Genomic DNA, 19,469 nt, shown 5'->3' with positions numbered 1-19,469 from the left:
CTAAAAAAAAAAAGAGAGAGAGAAAAGAAAAAAAAAAAAAAAGAACTCTCTGGTATTGGTTTCATTGACCACTTTTCAAATAAGTTAAATGCCCCATAGCTTAAAATTAAAACATTGAAATAAATTTTTAAAAACCATATTTCTTTGAATTCCTTCCATTTAATGTTACTGAATTCTCTTTATTGTGTGTTAAGTCAACACATGTTAAAGGATAAATGAATTATTGATGTAGTATCAGGTAAAATAATGAATTTTCTAATGAATATTATTTTCTTTGTTATAAATTCATTCTCTGCATACCGCTAGAAAAATAATACTTAGTCTAGATCATCAGAAACATGTTAGTTACCAGTAGTGCCTGTAAAATTGTTGAATTTATGAGGAGCCACCTATGCTATTATAAATTTAAAAAAAGACAGTCGAGTGTATATGAACAGTTAATGCTGAACTATAATTAATTGTAGGTTCAGACAAACTGCTTTAGCCTCTCTGTAATAGCAATTTCTTCACTTGAAAATGAAGCAGTTTGTATTAAATGATCACGAAGTTTACCCTTAAAATTCTCTGATTCTGTGAAAATCACAACGATTTACATGTGTAATTATTGTGCTACATGCTAGTTAGTCATAAACGCAGATTAATTCATTTATGCATTTATTACGTTTACTGACCTATCCAAGCTTTCTGGGGCTAATTGTTAGGAACGAAGGTAAGTGAAGCAAAGAATTAACCTTCATGCCTCTGTTAAGATACCTTCAGGGATGCAATGGTCAGATGTTGGCTGTTCCTCAGTTTACAGTCTCCCATAGCCTTGTTAACAAAGGTCCTCCTCCCAGTATGGGAACCAGCACAGACTACCTTAAATTACTGCTTTTATTCTTATTGCTGAATGACCTCTTTGCATCCCTGTCTTCCCTTTTCAGAATCTTTGGCCAAGGTGTCTCCCCTTTTAGGGGAGTTTTCACTTATTCCACATGATTGCCTAGAATGGCTGGGTTATGTGTGGGAGGAAACAATAAAAAAGTAGTTTAGGAGCACAGACTGTTTTATAAGACTAAAGTTGGAGTGGGATGGTTGGGGAGGTTAATGCTGTGGACCAACAGAGACAGAGCACTCAAATCGTTGATGATACTACCGGGGTTAGAGTTGGGGAGAAAAAGAGATGCGAAAAGTCATGCTCTCCCATTGCTTCTTCCTTCTTTCCCCCTAGAGACCAACTACTGCAAACGTCACACTTTTAAGTTTATTGTTTCCCTTCTGTCCTCTGCTAACCTGGAGTTACATGAGAAGCTAGAAGGAGAGTTGAGGCTGGAAGAAGCTAGGTGGGGTTAGAGCCAACCATTGTTCATTGGCTCCATGTAACACAGGGGACTTCATAAGAAGAGCTTTGAAACAGGAAGTATGTGTGGAGATTTATTGTGCTCTGTGGAATTTGTCCTAATAACTTTCAGAGGCTATTCAGAGTGTTTACTCAAGATAAGTCCCATGAGGGCAAACCTTGTCTTGTAATATTGGTATTATGCCTGGAACATAGTAGAGACTTGATGTATATCTTTTTTTTTTTAATTTATTTATTTTTGGCTGCGTTCAGTCTTTGCCTCTGGGCACGGGCTTTCTCTAGTTGCGGCGAGTGGGGGCTACTCTTCGTTGCAGTGCGTGGGCTTCTCATTGCGGTGGCTTCTCTCGTGGAGCACGGACTCTAGGCACGTGGCCTTCAGTAGTTGTGGCATGTGGGCTCAGTAGTTGTGGTTTGCAGGCTCTAGAGCACAGGCTCAGTAGTTGTGGCGCACGGGCTTAGTTGCTCCGCGGCATGTGGGATCTTCCCAGACCAGGGCTTGAACCTGTGTCCCCTGCATTGGCAGGCGGATTCTTAACCACTGTGCCACCAGGGAAGTCCTGATGTATATCTTTTTAATGAATGATTGAATGAATTATGAGTGAGTTCTAAGTTCAGTTTTTACTTTATTTACTTTTATAGGCCTAAAACCCTCAGAGATTTACTGATATTATTGAATAAAGAACTTTTGATAGCAATACCAAAGGTAGATGTTCGTGAGGGGTTTGTGGGAGAAAGCTTCGGTAGTAAGGTATTACTGCGTTTTTTTGCTTCTCAGACACGTCACTACATTTTAACATCTGTGAAATTGGGATGTGTATTACAGTCAGTGGCATTTTATAATTACAATGGCTGGGATTGAAGTTGAGTTTTGCTAGACCTGTGTTTGCTTCTGCCAAATACCTGGGGGCATTACCGATCTGAGACCACTTTAAGTTCTGTTTGAGGTGTTTCGAACCACCTGGGTAAGTATGAATTCAGTCTGCAAACTTATGTGAGTACTTGGCTTGTGGTTCTGATTCTCAGGAAAAGTTTTTGTTTTTTTCCTCTTTCTTTACTTGGTTCCAGTGTAACAGTTCCTTTCTGTTGGATGGATTTTTCATTTACCTCTACATTAGGGGTATGTAGTGTCTTGAGTGTTCCCAAACAGGGATCTCCTATTAGAGAGACTATTAGACTCCCCATCTTGAGCCTTTTTTCCCTCATAAAATAATAGTCTGTCTTACAATTGATGGCATCTTAGATTCAGTGAAAGACAATAAATATTATTATTAAATTGACACAGAAGCACAGATCAGATTTCTGAAGGCCAAACTCCATGTTATGCAGGAGGAATTGGATAATGTTGTATGTGAATGCAATAAAAAGGTAAGTTTTTAAAACCTTTCAGAATAAATGCTGTAATATTCAAAGTCATTTTAGGAGTAGTTTTCAATTTTATTTTAAAAATAGCTTCATTGAAGTATAATTCACAATTAACTTTTAAATTCAGAAATTTAAATACTGAACTTTATTCTGAGATGTTGAATTTTCACAGAGCTGAAGAATTTTAAATACTTGCCAGCAATTAGAATGCTGTGTATTAGACTTACAAGTGTAAGCTATTAAGTGCAAATAAAACATCTGTCTTCCATTTTGAGGATGAAAATAGAATGTAACTCGTTTTTCTTAGTGAAATTGGTGTAAATATCTCACCAAAGATCATACGAAGCTCTTTTATGTTTTCTGCTTTATGTTTTGATACCAAATCATGTATGTTTTTCCATATAATCTATAATTTCATAACTATAGGAGGATGAAATTCAGGATTTAAAGTCTCAACTGAAAAATTCTGAAGGAGATTGTATGAGACAGCAGCGGACAATTAATTTGCAACAGTCTCAAACAGAAAAGTATAAAACTCTTTTTGAAGAAGCAAGCAAGAAATGTGATGGATTACAGCAACAGTTGTCTTCAGTAGAAAGGGTAATAATTTTGCTATTTTTTCCTAATCTAATGCCAAAGATGCACAAAAACATATAAGTTACATGTTTGCATAGATACCACTTTTCATTGTTTAGTTATTTTGTTAGTGTATACTAAAAACTCTTCCCCCATTATTAGGAGAGTATTTTTTAACAACTTTATTGAGATACAATTCACAAACATCTCACCCTTTATACAATTTGGTAGCTTTTAGTGTATTCACAGAGTTGTGCAACCATCACCACTCTCAAGTTTAGAATATTTTCATCACCCAAAAAGTCACCCCATACCCTTTAGCCTCAGTACCTCTATCCTCTTCCCCTAATCTCCTCCAGCCCTAGGCAACTTCTCATTTATTTTCTGTCTTGATAGATTTGCCTATTCTGGACATTTCTGTATATGTAGAATCATACAGTATGTGATACTTAGTAACCAACATTTTTCACTTTAAGTATTGTTTTGAGGGTTCATCAACATTGTAGCGTGCATCAGCACTCCATTGCTTTTTATAGAGTAATATTCTTTTTTATAGAGTATATGGATGTAATACATTTTATTTATCTGTTTATCAGTTGATGGACATTTGGGTTGTTTCTACTTTTGGGCTGTTTTGGATAATGCTGCTGTGAACATTCATGTACAAGTTTTTGTGTAGATATATGTTTTTGTTTTTCTTGGGTATATACCTAGGAGTAGAATTGGTAAATTATAACCTTACATTTAACCTTTTGAGGAACTGCAGGCTGTTTTCCAAACCAGCTATACCATTTTTACATTTCTACCAGCAGTATATAAGGGTTCCAATTTCTCCACATCCTACCAACACACGTTAGATTGGTGGTATCAATCCCCTGTGGATACTGAGGGATGACTCTATACAGTTCTATTATGAATTTTGACAAATGCATAGTCACATAGCCATCACCATAATTGAGATACAGAGCACTTTCATCATACCAAAAAATTTCTCTGTGAATTTAGTCAAGTCCTCTCCCTACTCCCAACCTCAGGCAACCACTGATCTGTTTTTGATTCTTATATTTTGGCCTTTTCCAGAATGTCATATAAATAGAATTACATAGTAGCTTCCTGAGTCCGATCACTTAGCATAATGCATTTGCGATTCATCCATGTTGTAGTCTGTTCCTTTTTATTGTTGACTGTAACATTGAATGGGTATTCCACGTTTTGTTGACCTTCTCATCTGGAAAGAAAAATTAATTATAGTATCTAATAGTCTAAGCCTGTGCTGTCAAAAATGGTAGCCACTCATATGTGGCTATTCCAACTTGTAAAGTGCTGTAAGTGTAAATCAACATCAAATTTTGAAGATTAAATACGAAAAACGATGCAAAATCTCATTAATATTTTAATGTTTACATGTTGAAATGATAATATTTTGGATATACTGGGATAAGTGAGATACAGTAATAAAATTTATTTTAAGTATTTCTTCTTAAAGTGACTGCTAGGGAATTTAAAATTACGTACATAGTTTGTACTATGTTTCAATTGCTCTAAGAAATAAAGGCAAGTGGTCTAAGAAAAAACAAGCTGTAATATCTGGGAAACAACTGTTTTAATTTGTCACCTTACCATTTGTCATCATCCATCCAAGCTGTGGTCATGTCACTGCTCTAGTCCACATAACTTGCCTGCATCTTTGATTCTTTTCTTGTTCTTAGCTCTCATACCCAATCCTGTGTTTTCTTTCCTCTAAATGTTTTCATTCATCTCTTCTTTTCAATTCCCATTGCCACTTCTTAGTTCAGGCTATTATTATCTTACTTCTGAATCCTTCTCACTGGTTATTTTATGTCCTTTCTCTTTTTCTTATCCACGGTATTCTGTACCCTGTCAAAAGATTAATATTCTCAAAGGACCACATTGATTATAACTCTACTTTCATTTGGGCAGAAAAGGAACTAACATTTTTTGAGTGTTACCTTCCAGGTAAAACACATTTTACAAAAGGGAAACTGAGTCTGAGAGGATAAGCAAATTGCCTAAGGTCAAACAGGAATGGCAGAGCAGGATTCAAACTCTGTTTATCTGACTCTGTAAATCACGTAGACTCTTTCTCCAACTCCCCAGAATTAAATAGACTTAAACACACAGCTGTTTTAAAATCTCGTTATTTAGAATTAATATTTGAAACTTTTAGTTCACAGTGAATGTACTAGGGCATTATGATACACTGGCTAGCTGAAGATTTTTATGAAAATTTGCACTGGCTCTGAGCTTCTCAGCTTGAATTCCTATCTACCTACCAGCCAGAGAGGCATAACATAACTCTCCTGGATTATGTGAAACTCAAGATTGAATCTTTCTTACTAATTCATTTTTTATATCTCTAGAAACACACCTAGTGTACAGTTCACAGAAATGCAAAACAGAGCTTAAGTAGCTGCTTCTGTAAACCTGCAAAAACCAACTATTAAAACATTGTTATGTATATTAACTTATTTTAGCTGCTGATTCTAACAGATGAAGTCATTTTTAAAATATAAAAACAGAGGGCTTCCCTGGTGGCGCAGTGGTTGAGAGTCCGCCTGCCGATGTAGGGGACACTGGTTCGTGCCCCGGTCTGGGAAGATCCCACGTGCCGCGGAGTGGCTAGGCCCGTAAGCCATGGCCGCTGAGCCTGTGCGTCCGGAGCTTGTGCTCCGCAACGGGAGAGGCCACAAAGCATTCTACTCCAGCTTTGGATTTTATTTTTCTATCACTCCCCCAAATTTCCTTTGTGTCTCTACCCCATAAATCCCCAGTGTCTGATCATAGCCCCAGGCAGCCACTGATTTGCATTCTTTTACTACAGATTTGTTTTCCTTGTTATAAAATTTCATATAGATGGATTCCTAAGTATGTACTTCTTTGCATCTGTCTTCTTCAGCATAATGTTGTTGACGTTCATCAGTGTTGTTGCTTGTTTTGTGATTCATTCCCTTGTATTGCTGAGTGGTATTTATTTATGGATTTACACATTTCATGTGTTCACCAGTTGATGGGAATTTGAGTTTTTTCCAGCTTTGGACTATAAAAAATAAAGCCACTATGAATTTTCATGTACAAGTTTTTGTGTAGATACATGTTTTTGTGTAGACACATTCAGTATCATTCATGATGTTGATTAAATACCTAGTAGTAGAACTTCTGAGTATTATATAGAGTATATGTTTAACTTTTTAAGAAACTATCAAACTATGTTCTAAAGTGATTTACCATTTTTCATTCCCAATAGCAATGTATGAGAGTTCCAGTTACTCTATATCCTCACTTAACACTTGATATTGTCAGTCTTTTTAGTATTAGCCACTCTAGAGGGATAGAAGTAGTATCTCAGTATAGGCTTATTTGTATTTCCCTGATAACTATTGATCTCGAGCATGTTTTAATATGCTTATTGGCTGTTCATATATCTTCTTTTGTTAAGTGTATGTTCAAATTTTTTGCCCAATTTAAAAACATTGGGTTGTAGTAAGAGTTCTTTATGCTTCCTTATATAGTTTCTTTGCTACAAAGAATATGTATTGTGAATAGTTTCTCCCAATCTGAATTGGCTTTTAAATTTTCTTAACAGTGTCTTTCAAAACCACACAGTGTGTGGTTTTGTGCTTTTTTCATCCTATTTGAGAAGTCTCTGCCCACAAATTTTATTAGTGTATATAAGTCTATTTGGATTTTCCATAACTTTTTGAGTCAGTTTTGGTAATTTATGTTTTTCAAGAAATTTTTCCAACTCATCTAAGTAGTCAAATTTATTGGCATAAATTTGAACATAATATTCATGTATTATATTTTTATTTATATTTTTAATATCTGTGATAATGACCCCATTTCAGTCTTGATATTAATAATTTGTCTCTTCTCTGTTTTATTCTTAATCAGTCTAGTTACATACTTATCAATTTCATTGAACTTTTCAATGATTCAGCATTTGACTTCGTTAGTTTTTCTGTACTGTTTGTCAGTTTTCTGTTTATTGATTTCTAACCTCATCTTTAGCATTTCCTTCATACTTATTTGGGCTTAATTTGCTCTTATTTTTCAGGATTCTTAAAGCAGAAGTTTAGATAATTGATTTTCTACTTCTTTTCTCACATAAGCATTTAAAGCTATAAATTTTCTTCTAAGTGCTGCTTTATCTGCATCCCACAAAATTTGAGACTGTCTTTTTATTTTCATTAAGTTCAAAGTATTTTCTAATTTCCTTCCTGATATTTCTTTTATTTAACATCTTTATTGGTGTATAATTGCTTTACACTGGTGTGTTAGCTTCTGCCATATAACAAAGTGAATCAGCTGTATGTATACATATATCCCCATATCCGCTCCCTCTCACCCCCTCATCCCACCCCTCTAGGTGGTCACAAAGCACCGAGCTGATTTCCCTGTGCTATGCGGCTGCTTCCCACTAGCTATCTCTTTTACATTTGGTAGTGTATATATGTCAGTGCTACTCTCACACGTCGTCCCAGCTTACACGTCCCCCTCCCTGTGTCCTCAAGTCCATTCTCTAAGTGTGCGTCTTTATTTCTGTCCTGCCCCTAGGTTCATCAGGACCTTTTTTTTTTTTTTTTTTAGATTCCATATATACGTGTTAGCATACGGTTACTTCAGTCAGTATGACAGACTCTAGGTCCATCCACCTCACTACAAATAACTCAATTTCGTTTCTTTTTATGGCTGAGTAATATTCTATTGTATATATGTGCCACATCTTCTTTATCCATTCATCTGTCGATGGACACTTAGGTTGCTTCCATGTCCTGGCTATTGTAAGTAGTGCTGCAATGAACATTGTGGTACATGAACTCTTTTGGAATTATGGTTTTCTCAGGGTATATGCCCAGTAGTGGGATTGCTGGGTCATATGGTAGTTCTATTTTTAGTTTGTAAGGAACCTCCATACTGTTCTCCATAGTGGCTGTATCAATTTACATTCCCACCAACAGTGCAAGAGGGTTCCCTTTTCTCCACACCCTCTCCAGGATCTATTGTTTGTAGATTTTTTTTTTTTTTGTAGATTTTTTTTGATGATGGCCATTCTGACTGGTGTAAGGTGATACCTCACTGTAGTTTTGATTTGCATTTCTCTAATGATTAGTGATGTTGTGCATTCTTTCATGTGTTTGTTGGCAATCTGTGTATCTTCTTTGGAGAAATGTTGATTTAGGTCTTCTGCCCATTTTTGGATTGGGTTGTTTGTTTTTTTGATATTGAGCTGCATGAACTGCTTGCAAATTTTGGAGATTAATCCTTTGTCAGTTGCTTCATTTGCAAATATGTTCTCCCTTTTGAGGGTTGTCTTTTCATCTCATTTATGGTGAAACACTATTTTAAAAAATCTCTGATAATACTCTTTGTTCCAAAGTCTACTTTGTCTAACATTAGTGTAGTAATTGCAGTTTTGTTCTCAGTGTTTGTGTGAGACTATAATTATTCTACTCTTTTTTTAAAATTAATTTTTAGTGGATTATAGTTGATTTACAATGTTGTGTTAGTTTCTGCTGTACAGCAAAGTGAATCAGTTATACATATACATAAATCCATTCTTTTTTAGATTCTGTTCCATATAGGTCATTACAAAGTATTGAGTAGAGTTCCCTGGGCTATATGGTAGGTTTTTCTTACTTATCTATTTTATATATACTAGTGTGTATATGTCAATCCCAATCTCCCAGTTTATCCATCCTGCCCCCTCTCCCCCTTGATAACCATAAGTTTGTTTTCTACATCTCTGACTCTATTTCTGTTTTGTAAATAGGTTCATTTGTACCATTTTTTTAGATTCCATATGTAAGCAATATCATATGATATTTGTCTTTCTCTGTTTGACTTACTTCACTCAGTATGAAAATCGCTAGGTCCATCCATGTTGCTGCAAATGGTATTATTTTGTTCTTTCTTATGGCTGAGTAATATTTCATTGTATATGTATATTACATCTTCTTTATCCATTCCTCCTTCAACAGACAGTTAGCCATGTCCTGGCTGCTGTAAATGGTGCTGCAATGAACATTGGGGTACATGTATATCTTTTCAAATTATGGTTTTCTCTGGATATATGCTCAAGAGTAGGATTGCTAGATCATATGGTAGCTCTATTTTTAACTTTTTAAGGAACCTCCATACTGTTCTCCATAGTGGATGTACTAATTTACCTTCCCACCAACTGTGTAGGAGGGTTTCCTTTTCACCATACCCTCCCCAGCATTTATTTTTGTACATTTTTTGTTGATGGCCATACTGACTGATGTGAAGTGATACCTCACTGTATTTTTGATTTGTATTTCTCTACTAATTAGTGATGTTGAGCATCTTTTCATGTACCTCTTGGCCATCTGTATGTCTTCCTTGGTGAAATGTCTGTTTATATCTGCCCATTTTCTGATTGGGTTGTTTGGTTTTTTTTGATAATGAGCTGCATGGGCTGTTTGTTTATTTTGGAGATTAATCTCTTGTCCATCACTTCATTTGCATCCATTTTCTCCCATTCTGTGGGTTGTCTTTTCATTTTGTTTATGGTTTCCTTTGCTGTGCAAAAGCTTTTTTTTTTTTTTTTTTGCGGTTCGTGGGCCTCTCACCGTTGTGGCCTCTCCCATTGCGGAGCACAGGCTCCGGACGCGCAGGCTCAGCGGCCATGGCTCACGGGCCCAGCCACTCCGTGGCATGTGGGATCTTCCCAGACTGGGGTACGAACCCGTGTCCCCTGCATCGGCAGGCGGACTCTCAACCACTGCGCCACCAGGGAAGCCCCTGTGCAAAAGCTTTTAGTTTTAATTAGGTCCCATTTGTTTATTTTTGGTTTCATTTTCATTACTCTAGGAGGTGAATCAAAAAAGATCTTGCGGGCTTCCCTGGTGGCGCAGTGGTTGAGAGTCCGCCTGCCGATGCAGGGGACACGGGTTCGTGCCCCGGTTCGGGAAGATCCCACATGCCGTGGAGCGGCTGGGCCCGTGAGCCATGGCCGCTGAGCCTGCGCGTCCGGAGCCTGTGCTCCACAACGGGAGAGGCCACAACGGTGAGAGGCCCGCGTACCGCAAAAAAAAAAAAAAAGAGATCTTGCTATGATTTATGTCAAAGAGTGTTCTTCCTATGTTTTCCTCTAAGAGTTTTATGGTATCCAGTCTTACATTTAGATCTTTAATCCATTTTGAGTTTATTTTTGTGTATGTTGTTAGAGAATGTTCTAATTTCGTTCTTTTACATGTAGCTGTCCAGTTTTCCCAGCGCCACTTATTGAAGAGACTGTCTTTTGTCCATTGTATATTCTTGCCTCCTTTGTTTTAGTTTAGGAGACCATAGATGCGTGGGTTTATCTCTGGACTTTCTATCACAACTCCAACAAAGAGAGCCCCTGCTTCCCCACAGCTCCAACAGGAGTCTTGAGGTTGATTCCCATTAGTTTGTCCCCAAACCAATTACTTTAGCTTTGCAGACTCAGCACTGGACAAGCTTTGGTCGGGTGTTGAGCTCTGGACATGGGAACAGAAGTGGGTGGGAAATGAAGTCCATCCCTCCTAGTCACAGGGACTGAGAGTGACTAAGGGTTGGGTCCCGAAAGAAGAAAAGAGGATCTATTATCTAGAAAAACAACCTTTCCTGAACCCACCATTCTTAGGAAGAAACTGGAACTTGGTCTCTTGGTACAACTCAGACCAGGTAAATGCAGGTGAAAGTATCCAACCCAGAGCGATCCATTCACCCATATTTGGAGACATCAGTCTGCAGGCTCACTCGCTTATCTCCATCATACCATGGATGGAATGACCTATAAATAGCAAAATAACTTTTGTGCACTGACCTTGATCTGTTGGACAAGTTCCCCCAACCTTTTGCACAACCCCAGGGTACTGCTTCGGCTAACCCTCTCCATGGGGTGTTCCCAGGAACGCAACAATGGTCCCTTGATCTATATTCCTGTTTTTGTGCTAGTACCATACTGTTTTGATTAGTGTGGCTTCGTAGTATAGTCTCAAGTGAAGGAGCCTGTTTCCTACAGCCCTGTTTTCCTTTTTCAACATTGCTTTGGCATTTGGTGTCTTTTGTGTTTCCATACAAATTGTAAAATTATTTGTTCTAATTCTGTAAAAAATGCTCTGTAAAGAATCAATGACAGTGTTGATTCTTCCCATCCAAGAACATGGTATATCTCTCCATCTGTTTGTGCTATCTTTGATTTCTTTCATCAGTATCTTATAGTTTTCGGAGTACAGGTCTTTTGCCTCCTTAGGTGGGTTTTATTCCTAGGTATTTTATTCTTTTGGATGCCATGGTAAATGGGATATTTTTCTTTAATTTCTCTTTCTGATCTTTCATTGTTAGTGTATAGGAGTGCAAGAGATTTCTGTGTATTAATTTTGTATCCTGCAACTTTACCGAATTCATTGATGAGCTCTAGTAGTTTTCTGGTAGCATGTTTAGGATTTTCTATGTATAGTAACATGTCATCTGCAAACAGTGACAGTTTTACTTCTTTTCCAATTTGAATTCCTTTTGTTTCTTCTTCTTCTCTGATTGCCGTGGCTAGGACTTCCAAAATTGGAGTAAAAGTGGTTGAAAGTGGACATCCTTGTCTTGTTCCTGATCTTGTTGAATAAAAGTGGTGAGAGTGGACATCCTTTTTTTGTTCCTGATCTTAGAGGAAATGCTTTCAGATTTTCACTGTTAAGAATGATGTTTGCGTGGATTTGTCATATACGACCTTTATTATGTTGAGGTAGGTTCCCTCTGTGCCCACTTTCTAGAGAGTTTTTATCATAAATGTGTGTTGAATTTTGTCAAAAGCTCTCTCTGCATCTATTGAGATGATCATATTGTTTTTATTCTTCAGTTTGTTAATGTGGTATACCTCATTGATTGATTTACATATGTTGACGAATCCTTACATCCCTGGAATAAACCCCACTTGATCATGGTGTATGATCCTTTTAATGTGCTGTTGGATTCTGTTTGCTAGTATTTTGTTGAGGATTTTTGCATCTATGTTCATCAGTGATATTGGCCTGTAGTTTTCTTTCTTTGTGACATCCTTGTCTGGTTTTGGTATCAGGGTGATGGTGGCCTCATAGAATGAGCTTGAGAATGTTTCTTCCTCTGCCATTTTTTGGGAGAGTTTCAGAAGGATTGGTGTTAACTCTTCTTTAAATGTTTGATAGAGTTTGCCTGTGAAGCCATCTGGTCCTGGACTTTTGTTTGTTGGAAGATTTTTTTTTTTTTTTTTTTTTTCTGTTGGAAGATTTTTAATCACAGTTTCAATTTCAGTACTTGTGATTGATTTGTTTACATTTTCTATTTCTTCCGGGTTCAGTCTTGGAAGGTTGTTCTTGGAAGGTTGTACCTTCTCAGAATTTGTCCGTTTCTTCTAGGTTGTCCATTTTATTGGCGTATAGTTGCTTGTAGTAGTCTCTTGTGATAGTTTGTATTTCTGTCATGTCCATTGTAACTTCTTTTTTATTCTACTTTTTTTTGATTTGGGTCCTCTCCCTTTTTTTCTTAATGAATCTGGCTAAAGGTTTATGAATTTGGTTTATCTTTTCAAAGAACCAGCTTTTAGTTTCATTGATCTTTGCTATTGTTTTTTTTCCTTTCCATTTCATTGATTTCTGCTCTGATCTTTCTGATTTTCCTTTTACTAACTTTAGGTTTTGTTTGTTCTTCTTTCTCTAGTTGCTTTAGTTGGTTTATTTGAGATTTTTCTTGTTTCCTGAGGTAGGATTGTATTGTGATAAACTTCCCTCTTAGAACTGCTTTTGCTGTGTCCCATAGGTTTTGGATTGTTGTGTTTTCATTGTCATTGCCTCTAGATATTTTTTATTTCCTTTTTGATTTTTTCAGTGATCCTTTGGTTGTTTAGTAACGTATTGTTTAGCATCCATGTGTTTGTGTTTTTTACAGTTTTTTTCCTCTAATTGATTTCTAATCTCAAAGCATTGTGGTCAGAAAAGATGCTTGATATGATTTCAGTTTTCTTAAATTTACCAAGGCTTGATTTGTGGCCCATGATGTGCTCTATCCTGGATAATGTTCCATGTGTACTTGAGAAGAAGTGTATTCTGCTGCTTTTGGATGGAATGACCTATAAATATCAATTAAATTTATCTGGTCTAATGTGTCACTTAAGGCTTGTGTTTTCCTTATTAATTTTCTGTCTGGATGATCTGTCCACTTGTATAACTGGTGTGTTAAAGTCCCCCACTGTGAATGTGTTACTGTCGATTTCCACTTCTAAGGCTGTTAGCATTTGCCTTGTACATTGATGTGCTCCTATGTTGAATGCATAGATATTTACAATTGTTATATCTTCTTCCTGGATTGATCCTTTGGTCATTATGTAGTGTCCTTCCTTGTCTCTTGTAACAGTCTTTAATTTAAAGTCTATTTTGTCTTATATGAGTATTGCTACTTCAGCTTTCTTTTGATTTCCATTTGCTTGGAATATCTTTTTTCCATCCCCTTTCAGTCTGTATGTTTCCCTAGAGTTGAAGTGGGTCTCTTATAGATAGCATGTTTATGGGTCTTGTTTTTGTATGTATTCAGCTAGTCTGTGTCTTTTGGTTGGAGCATTTAATCCATTTACATTTAAGGTAATTATCGATATGTATGTTCCTATTGCCAGTTTCTTAATTGTTGTGGGTTTTTTTGTTTTTTTGTGTGTTTTTTTTGCAGTACGTGGGCCTCTCACTGTTGTGGCCTCTCCCGTTGCGGAGCACAGGCTCCAGACATGCAGGCTCATTGGCCATGGCTCACGGGCTTAGCTGCTCCACGGCATGTGGGATTTTCCCAGACCGGGGCACGAACCCATGTCCCCTGCATCGGCAGGCAGACTCTCAGCCACTGTGCCACCAGGGAAACGCTGTGGGTTTGTTTTCGTAGGTCATTTTTTCTTCCCTTCCTCTTTTGTTCTTTTCTCTTGTGGTTTGATGACCATCTTTAGTGTTGTGTTTACGTTTCTGTTCCTTTTTTGTGTGTGCATCTATTGTAGTTTTGGGTTTGCTATTCCCATGAGGTTTTGATATAGCAGTCTATATATGTATAAGGTTGTTTTAAGTTGCTGGTCTCTTTTCCCCCTAGAGAAGTTCCTTTAGCATTTATTGTAAAGCTGGTTTGGTGGTGCTGAATTTTCTTAGCTTTTGCTTGTCTGTAAAGCTTTTGATTTCTCTGTCGAATCTGAATGAGAACCTTGCTGGGTAGTGTATTCTTGGTTGTAGGTTTTTCCCTTTCATTGCTTTAAGTATATCGTGCCACTCCCTTCAGACCTGCACAGTTTCTGCTGAAAAATCAGTTGTTATCTTATGGGGATTCTCTTGTATGTTAAATGTTGCTTTTCTCTTGTTACTTTCAATATTTTTTCTTTGTCTTTAATTTTTGTCAGTTTGATTGATATGTGTCTCGGCATGTTCCTCCTTGGGTTCATCTTGTATGTGATTATCTGCACTTCCTGGAGTTGAATGATTGTTTACATTCTCATGTTAGGGAAGTTTCAGCTATAATATCTTCAGATATTTTCTCAGACCCTTTTTCTTTCTCTTCTCCTTCTGGAATCCTATAATGCAAATATTGGTGCATTTAATATTGTCCCAGAGGTCTCTGATACTGTCCTCATTTCTTTTCATTCTTTTTTCTTTGTTCTGTGGCAGTGATTTCCACCATTCTGTCTTTCAGGTCACTTATTCATTCTTCTTCCTCAATTATTCTCCTATTGATTCCTTCTAGTCTATTTTTTATTTCAGTTATTGTATTCATCTCTGTTTGTTGTTTAACTCTTCTAGCTCTTTGTTAAGCATTTCTTGTTTATTTTTGATCTGTGCCTCCATTCTTTTTCCGAGATTTTGGATCATCCTTACTATCATTACTCTGAATTCTTTTTCAGGTAGATTGCCTGTCTCCTCTTCATTTAGTTGTTCTTGTGGGTTTTTATCTTGTGCCTTCGTTTGCAACATATTTCTCTGTCATTTCATTTTCTAACTTTTTATGTATGGGGTCTCCTTTCCACAGGCTGCAGGATCATAGTTCTGCTTGCTTTTGGTGTCTGTCCCCTGGTGGGTGAGCTTGGCCCAGGGGCTCCTGCAAGCTTCCTGGTGGGAGGGACTGGTGCCTGCCGTTTGATGGGTGGAGCTGGGTGGGTCTTTTCTCTCTGGTGTGCAGGGCCGTGTCAAGGGGTGTGTTTTGAGGTGGCTGTGAGCTCAGTACCACTTTAGGCAGCCTTTCTTCTTATGGGTGGGGCTGTGTTCCTATCTTGATGGTTGTTTGGCCTGAGGCTTCCCAGCACTGGAGCCTGCAGGTTGTGGGGTAGGGCTGGGTCATGGTGCCAAAACGTGGACCTTCAGGAGAGCTCACTCTTATCAGTATCCCTGCGGCTTCTGCTGTCAGTGTCCTTGCCCTCACAGTGAGCTATAGTTGACCTTTGCCCCTCCAGGAGACCCTCAAAGACCCCTAGCTAGGTGTAGCCATGTTCCTTTGGAGATACTGCTTTATGCTGGGTCCCAGTGCACACGAGATCTTGTGTGCACCCTCCAAGAGTGGAATCTCTTTTTCCTCCAGCCCTGTGGAGCTCCTGCACTCAAGCACTGCTGGCGTTGAAGCCTAAATGCTCTGGACAGTTCTTCTGCCAAATGCCAGACCCTCAGACTATCTTGTAGGGCCATTTTATGTGGGAACGTCCCTGTGTAGCCTGCGTGGTTTAATATTTTTTGGTGTGAGGGCTGTTTTTAGTATGGATGTCTGCCACCTCTTTCCTCGCTGTATGTTGGCCATTGTCCCCTTTATAGGAGGTGTGACTGATGTTGTGGTGACCAGAGCCTGCACTGGATATTGAGCAGAGCCTGCCCTTTGCTCTGTGGTTGTCACTGCCGTGTCAGAAGTGGGGTCTGCTCCAAAGTTGTTGGATTAGAGACCCCAGATCTGTTTCTTAGCTGTGTTTCTGGTCTGTGGTGTGAGGTTGGAGGGATTGGAGCGCTCACATTGGGAGGGAAGCCACTGAGTATTCCTCCTCTGGAGCTGTTCACCTGTGGTGTGCTCTGTTATGTCACCTTTCACCTTTTGTTCAAGCTGTCGTATTACACTGTTGTTGGCGCTGCTCTCAGCTCCACCTTAACTGTGGGTATGCCGGCAGTTGGCCTGGTGTCTCTCAGACGTTGTTTCCACCAGACCACCAGTGTAGATCCACTGAAGTCAGGTCCCAGGTTTGCAGTAATCATGGATCTGGACCCTCGGTGGGTGCTCTGGGGGCAACTCAGACTCTGGCCTGGCCCGACCCCCATGCGTATGTGCCTGCATAGTCTACAGCAGCTAAAGGTAGACCTGTCTTGGCTGCGGGAGCACTCGTCGTCCATTTAGATGTTCCATAGCCACTGAGTTTACAGTCAATCGCAGTGGTGTCAATTTATGGTTTGCCCAGCTGCGAGGAGAGATTTCAGCTTTTCTTCATTAGTTGCACGGCCCCTGGGGCTCAGCTGTGGTTTCAGCTCCACCTCTGCATGTGGGCCACCCACAGGGGTCTGTTTCCGAGGCTGCTCCGGAGTACACGAGTCCGCCCTGGTGAGGAGGGGCATGGAGATGGTGGCAGCTGGGGTCACTGGAGCCCTGGTGGGGACAGGGCACACAGGGGATCCAGCAGCTGCAGGCTCAAGAGAGCCAGCGCCAGCGGGGGCCCTTCCTAGTGCATGGGGAGGCAGGGGCTGGCACGTGGGGAGAGAGGCTGCAAATGGCCCCGCCCCTTGTGTGTCACTCAACAGTGGCTCTTCGCTTCTGTGGAGGTCTGCACTTCTTCCACAAGCATTCCCAGTTGTGGATTTCCTCACTCCTGTCCTCTCAGGCTGCCTCCTCGCAGCCAACAGCAGTCCTCTCCCCAAGTTTGCTTTTCAAACCTCACATTCCAGCACCCAACCCCTGTCCACACCAGTGGACACATGTCTCAGGCAGGGCATGCAGGGCTGTGGCGTGGACCCTCTGTGTAGGTCTCACTCTGTCCTGCCTGCCACAGATCGGTTGCTGTGCTCTCCTCTGATAGCCCCCAAGGCTCCCCTTCTGTCCCACCTGATCTCCTCACCAGTAAGGGGGCTTCCCTGGATGTGATAACCTCTCCTTTCCTTCAGCACCGCCCCTCTGGGGCGCAGGTCCTGTCCCACTTCCTCTCCTCTTCCTTTTCTCTGCTTTCTTTCATCCTACATGGTTATGTGGGGATCTTTCTTGTCCTTGTAGGTGACTGAGCTCTTCTGCTAGTGCTCAGCTGGTGCTCTGTGAGAATCATTCCATTTGTAAATGTATTCTTGATGCCTCTGTGGGGAGAGATGAACTCCACATCTTCCTACTCCTCCACCATCTTGACTCTCTTTTATCATCTTTTTACTTTTAATCTGTTTCTGTACTGAAAATGGGTTTGTTATAGAACCCATATAATTGGTTTTTGCTTCTCTATCCACTCTGACAGTCTTTGTCTCTTACTGGAATGTTCAGTCCATTTACATTAATGCAGTTTTTGATGTTTGGATTTAAACCTACTATCTTCCTATTTGTTTTCTATTTTTGCCAACTGTTAACTTTGTTACTTTTTCCTCCTTTGAATTGAATATTTTTTAGTATTCCATTTTTTCCCTCCACTGTTAGCTGTATCTAGTCTTAGATTTAAGGTTTACAATATACATATTTAACATATCACAGTCTACCTTTAAATCATGTTATACTATTTCATGTGTAATATAACACTCTCATACTCCATCTGCTTCGTTTGTGGTCATACCTTTATTTTTAAAGGTCATACATCACACAATATTTTTTTCTTTAAACAGTTATATTTTAAAGAGATGAAGATATTTGCCATTTCTTGTATTCTTCATTCTTTAGATCTGTTTTCCATACTTCTGCTTGATATACCTACCCTTTCAATTTTTGTGGTACCAGTTTGCTAGTCACTAATTCTCTGTTTTTGTTTCTCTGAAAAAGAGTATTTTCCTTACTTAAAAAAACCTTTTTATTTTGAAATGATTATCAATTCACATGAAGTTGCAAAAATAGTACCTCTAGGGCTTCCCTGGTGGCGCAGTGGTTGAGAGTCCGCCTGCCGATGCAGGGGACATGGGTTCGTGCCCCAGTTCGGGAAGATCCCACATGCCGCGGAGTGGCCGGGCCCGTGAGCCATGACCTCTGAGCCTGCGCGTCCGGAGCCTGTGCTCCGCGACGGGAGAGGCCACAACAGTGAGAGGCCCGCGTACCGCAAAAAAAAAAAAAAAAAAAAAAAAAAATAGTACCTCTAGAGAGGTCCTGTGTATCCTTCAGTTTCCCTCAAAGGTAACATCTAACATAACTATAGTCCAGTGTTAAAACCAGGAAACTGACATTGGTACAATCCACAGACATTATTCAAATTTCACCAGTTTTGTATGCACTCGTGTTTTTGAGTCCTTTAATTTTTGAAGGGTATTTTTCACTAGGTATAGAATTGTTAGTTGACTATTTTTGTTTTTTGTTTTCTTTTGTTAGTTTAAAGATGTCCTCCCTTTGTCTTCTGTGTTGTATAGTTTCTGACTAAAAGTCCACATAATTCTTCTCTTTCTACTTTTGTATGTAATGTGTCTTTTTTCTCTGCTTTTAAGACATTCTCTTTGTTAGTGGTTTTCAGCAATTTCATAATTATGTGCTTTCTCAGTTTTGTGTGGGGAGTGTATTTATTCTGCCTGAAGTTTGTTGAGCTTTTTGAATCTGTGGGTTTATTGTTTTCATCAAATTTGGAAAATTTTGGTCATTATTTCTTCAAATATTTTTCCTGTACTCCCTATCTCCCTCCTCCACCTGAGAGTCCAATTATACTTCTGTTAGACTACTTGATATTTTCACATTGATAATATCAGTGATATTAGGTTACTGATGAGCTGTTTTCAGCCTTTTTTCTTATGTTCTTTATTTGGATAGATTCTATTGCTATGTCTTCAGTAGGTTACTGATCTTTTCTTTGTAGTGTCTAGTATGCCCCTATTCTTAAGCAGAGAGATGTTCATTTTGATATATTATACATCTATAGAAGTTCCATTTGATTCTCCTTTATAGCTTCAGCTTATTTTCTCATTATATTAATGTTTTGCTTTAATCACTTATGTATAATTAAAATAGCTGTTTTGACAGCCTTGTTCACTGTACCCATTATATTTCTCATTTATGGGTTTGTTTG

At 38.9% G+C, this 19,469-nt stretch overlaps 1 protein-coding gene across 4 annotated transcripts in view; it reads left to right on the top strand.

Moving 5' to 3' along the window:
• TEX9 (testis expressed 9) overlaps nucleotides 1-19,469 on the top strand; it is a 216,143-nt gene that overhangs the window by 164,146 nt on the left and 32,528 nt on the right. For all 4 annotated transcript variants that reach the window (XM_060005921.1, XM_060005922.1, XM_069540484.1 and 1 more), the window contains 2 exons: nucleotides 2,622-2,704; nucleotides 3,128-3,301. In XM_060005921.1, coding sequence (XP_059861904.1) covers nucleotides 2,622-2,704; nucleotides 3,128-3,301 — 257 coding nt within the window. The remainder of the gene's footprint in view (nucleotides 1-2,621; nucleotides 2,705-3,127; nucleotides 3,302-19,469) is intronic.

This window comes from Delphinus delphis, chromosome 2 (genome assembly GCF_949987515.2).
Source record: "Delphinus delphis chromosome 2, mDelDel1.2, whole genome shotgun sequence".
NCBI lineage: Eukaryota > Metazoa > Chordata > Mammalia > Artiodactyla > Delphinidae > Delphinus > Delphinus delphis.
Note: the sequence above shows the minus strand (reverse complement) of the source record. Positions and strands in the feature narration are given on the sequence as shown.